General features: G+C 33.1%; 1 protein-coding gene across 1 annotated transcript; it reads left to right on the top strand.

Moving 5' to 3' along the window:
* Window positions 1–349: 349 nt before the first annotated feature.
* On the top strand, window positions 350–2,218 carry LOC143612082 (transcription factor MYB30-like). Its single transcript, XM_077086149.1, has 3 exons — window positions 350–488; window positions 856–985; window positions 1,681–2,218. Exons 1-3 carry the CDS (start codon window positions 356–358, stop codon window positions 2,216–2,218), a joined length of 801 nt encoding a protein of 266 aa, XP_076942264.1. The 5' UTR covers window positions 350–355.
* Window positions 2,219–4,999: the final 2,781 nt, after the last annotated feature.

The following is a 4,999-nucleotide window of genomic DNA, read 5'->3' as shown; positions in this document are numbered from 1 at the left end:
AGTAGTAAAAAAAAATAGTTTATAAGGCACTACAGATCAAATATTACTTCATAATAATTTTTACATAAAAAGATGCCAAATATATGCAATTTTATCTATAACCAACAAGTGGTCATTATTTTTGTTATCTTCACAAGAATCAAGTGACACTAATTTAACCTTATGTCAAATCATGATGTTGCAAAAAGGGAAATAAATTAAAAAGTTAATAACAATTTGAATATTCTATTTTCTTTAAATACAATATAAGAGAGAGAAAAATATATAATGAGGATGACAGGCGGTTTTGGCTAAATACTCGACTCGTTTGCTTTGGGATCTCTTTGTATCATTCCATCTCAGACAGAGTGAGGGCATGGGGAGAGCACCTTGTTGCGAAAAGACAGGTTTGAAGAAAGGGCCATGGAGTGACGAAGAAGACCAAATCTTGATTTCATACATAAAACAACATGGCCATCCGAATTGGCGTGCTCTTCCCAAACGTGCTGGTAAATCATCTTCTATTTCAAGCACGAATAAACCATTTTGTGTGTCCTGGGCTTTATTTGAATTTGCGATCATCAAGCTACTAGCTTGATGGTATTTTCTGCATCATCTACATGTTATTATCATGGGTTTCAAATCCTTAACTAATTCGACATTTCAGTTAAATGTGTGCGTGATATAGGAAAGGAAATTAAAGTATAGAGAAACACATTGATGTTTTCAAACAAGTTTCAACTTTAGAAAACGTCACTTTGTTTCTCTGTATTTTTTACTGTTGGTCAAGCTAGTAGGTTATATGTTTTTAATTTGAAACAAGGTCTATGGTTTAGTGTGAATCCATCTGTACGGTCCTTGTGATTATTCCTTTAGGTTTGTTAAGATGCGGAAAGAGTTGCAGACTTCGCTGGATAAACTATTTACGACCAGACATTAAAAGAGGAAACTTCACTAAAGAGGAAGAGGACACAATCATTCATCTACATGAAGTGCTTGGAAACAGGTACATACAATACACTCGTTTATAATATCAACATCTTATAATCATTCATTGTTTACAAAGTTTACTAAAAAAATCCTTTTTAAAGTACTGAATTGGATGCGTACGCCATGCCTAAATAACTTTCAAAAAGTATCCACAATTTGTTTGATTCATATGAGTGTAATTTGTGGAAATTTGTAAGATCTGATATACATCACTTAGTATAATTTTTTTTTTACGGAATTGGTATAACTATTTTTTAACGCCGTTTTGATTTCGTGATTAGCCATTAGGATGGGTCGGTGTCAAAATATCAGGATGTCAGACGGCGATTTTAATTGTTCCAATTAATAGGTCATTGGCCACCACAAATCGCAATCCCGGTTTTCATGCTTCATTGGTTAATTAACTAATTAATAATAACACATGACGTATACTCTTAATTGCAAACCAACATAAGTGTGCATGTGCCTACTGCCTAGACATAATATATACACACAACTTTCAACACATACTTCAAGACCTACAAGATAATATACATTCATATAATATAGGAATTTTTGGATTTTAGCTCAAAATATTCGAATCACCACGACTAATATAATAGTAACATAAGACAAAACATTTGGTTTATATGGTGAAAAAACATTTTATTATAAGTGATAATTTGTAACGAAATATTGATTTCTCTTTTGTTATTTCATTTGATTTTACAGGTGGTCTGTAATCGCTACAAAATTATCTGGGCGGACAGATAATGAAATAAAAAATGTCTGGCATACTCACTTGAAAAAGAGACTTGAAAGCTATCAAACAACCACCCATGACTCGAAACGGCATCATACGAAATCCAAAAGTGCTTCAAAGGCTCCATATCTTAAAGAACCAGTAGTTTCTCAATGTCTTATTAAACCGAAGCAAAGTTCTCTTAACGAAGAACAATTTATCCCAAATCAACCATCGCCTAGAGAATCCTCATCCTTCATAGAAGAAGTAACTACTGATTCATCTGGAGTAGTCAAACACGAGGAAGTCGATCATGATGCATTTCTTGATTATAATTTTTGGCTAGAAACATTATCCTACACGGAAGACAATGTTATGGAGTCTGATTCATCAACAAACATATTAGCTGTTGAGGATATAACCACAAATACTAGAAATCTGAATACAGGTTGCGACACATATGGTATGGCAATGTGGAATGACATTTTCACGTGCATTGAGGAATTACCCGAGTTACCCGAATTTTAGGTTAGATAATCATTTGTACCTCAAATCCCCGATGAGACCAAAAGATTAATCACAATAATGTGTTTGGCATTTGTTAAAATATTATAATTAAGTTTATTATATGAACACTCGATGGCTCCTCATGCATGATAAGAGGATTCTTGTCCATTTCACCATCTTTAAATCTAAAGTTATACTAAAAACACCACATAATTAAATAATATTTTATATATATATATCATTAATTTTTTCTCTCTCTTTCACTCACAAACACATTCAACAAATATTAAAAAATTATAAGGAATGAATAGTAGATTTTCAAATATACAGAAAATCACTGTATTTTCTTTCTCCTCACTCGTAACACCATAAACACTTCCTAAATTATAAAAACATCACGCACAAAATTTAGTGATTAGAATGCGAATGCTCTCACAATATATACTATGCATTAAATGATTAATGATTAAACATACACACGATTATTATCTAATATAAAAATAATCTTTGTGAAGAGATCGAGCGTTTTCTTTTGACCAATTAACAGGACAGAGTTGTCGACCAGAAATCCAGTCCTAGACTCCTAGGTACTTGTCAATTTCATTATTTATTCTGGATGAATATTGTAGAAATTATCTGTATATTATCAATTGAACTACTGGGAGTATTTATAAAGTAAAAACTATACCAGCAAGTCGCTAGATCACAAGTTCAAAAATACAACTTATGACGACAAATTATACAAATTGAAATTACATCGTTTTTACATTCTAAAAGTGTGAGGTTCCTCTGTTTTTTACCCATAAGAATGAAACCGCCTTAATGTGGATGATTAACTTGTGTAATGAAGATAATTTACTATCGAACACTTTGTTGTTTGTGGCCCATTAAGAGCATTCTCAGTCCATTCCCTTAAAATATGTGAGGGAGATTTGTAAATTATATGGTATGGTTATAAGTGGTTGTGAATAGAAGAGAGTGGAGAGAAAATCTTATAGGGGAAAGTTAAATTTGAGGATTCACTGTTCATACCGTATAATTTTTTAATATGTTCTAAAAGTGATTGTGAGTGGAGGAAAGACTAAAGATAATGATAAACTGATAAATGTATAAAAGATATTATTTAATTAAACAGAAAAGAGAAAAAACAGTGATTTTTAGTATAATTATATGATATATATACGGATATAGGGTAGGGAATGGGTTGAGAATGCTCTAAATACACATAAACAAAGCACTAAATACAATGCACCAATTTTATTTTTTTTAACGGCCAACAACATAGAATGTCTAGGTATTCCGTATAGGGTGACCTAATGGCAAAAGGTCACCGCCAGCTAGCCCATCCCAGTCGTACGGAGCCCTTAAGCGTCTCCAAGTTATCTCCAGTTTCGGGGAAAACCCACCGCCAGAAGGCCCACTAGTGGTAAAACCCTTTTGCCCTCAGGATCGAACTGAAAATCACAAAGATCTCAGTCTTCCTTTATAGAGCCCCCCCCCCCCCCCCCCCCCCAAGTGTTGTAGTGGGAATTGAACTTGAGTCTCCATTGAGAAACCCAAACTGCCTACCACTACACCACATTGAAGGGATTACAATGCACCAATACGGCAATTGTATATAGTGGCGGATGCACTTAATAAGTAGGCGTAGCATCCGCTATCCCTCAACTTTTCATCGGCAGTGTAATTTTTTTTTCCTTTTTGGTCGTTTTCATATTTCGCTACCCTTGGACAATTTTTTATGGCCCCTATTTGTTAAAAGGCTAACAATTTAAGAGTTCAAATTAAATAAAGCCTAAACAAATTTATAGCCCAAAGCAAAAAGAAATCATTAACTTTTTTTTCCTTTTGCTTGAACGAGAAACATCAAACAGAAACAAACAGAATCATCATTTTGAGGTTGAAAATTTTAAAACAGTTTTGGATATGCAAATTCAAGACCTGGAAATAGATTAGTGAGGTCATAACTAGTTTGTTATAAAACATGTTTGGTTTAAATCTTGAGATTCGTTTTCCAAGATTGACATATCTAGGATAGTGGCATTTTCGGATATGTATCCGAATGATTTTAGTAATGAAAAAATATGTGTATTTCGGGTGATCGTATGACCTTTTATCACACTTTAAAGGAAGATGATACATTTTCAAATTTGGGTGAATGTGTGATCTTGCTCGTGTAATGATGGAAACCGAAAAGCACGGCACGTTTTCTTTTGTTTATTAAATATTGAAGCTAGCGTTGGTTTTACCGGTTGCAACCGCAACCATTGAAATATGTTTTTCAAAAATGAAACCTATCGATACGGATTTGCGTAAGCGAATGGGTGATAAGTATTTGAACAATGTTTTAATTTATGCAACGAAAGAGAAACATTCAATAAAGTAAAAGAACAGGATGTAATGGCTCAATTTCAAGCTCTAAAAAACCGTATAGGAGAAATTTGCACCTCATGTATCATGATTCTATTTTTGTTTCGTTTACATTGTATGAAATACGATAAAAAAAAGGTTTTTGAAACGTTACCCCGGAGATTTATGTCTAGATCCGTCACTAACGGTATATATAAAAATTTATTTAATTTACGGTTTAATGTAATGCTCAATAAGCTGTTAAAGTGAGCAGTTTTAGCATGTGTGTTATCTTTGATTTTTTTATTTCAAACAATTGATATTCTAATTAATAAATAGTAAATTAAATAATTTATTTATTGTCATCATGGCCTTCTCTCTAGCTTCCTCGCCGTCACCCTCCTCAAACCACCACACTATCGCTGCTATCACGTATCAATTCTTAATCGCAAA

This window comes from Bidens hawaiensis, unplaced genomic scaffold (genome assembly GCF_021521415.1).
Source record: "Bidens hawaiensis isolate Kalapana, Puna unplaced genomic scaffold, B.hawaiensis_p1.1 tig00033175_1, whole genome shotgun sequence".
In the NCBI taxonomy this organism is placed as follows: domain Eukaryota; kingdom Viridiplantae; phylum Streptophyta; class Magnoliopsida; order Asterales; family Asteraceae; genus Bidens; species Bidens hawaiensis.
Note: the sequence above shows the minus strand (reverse complement) of the source record. Positions and strands in the feature narration are given on the sequence as shown.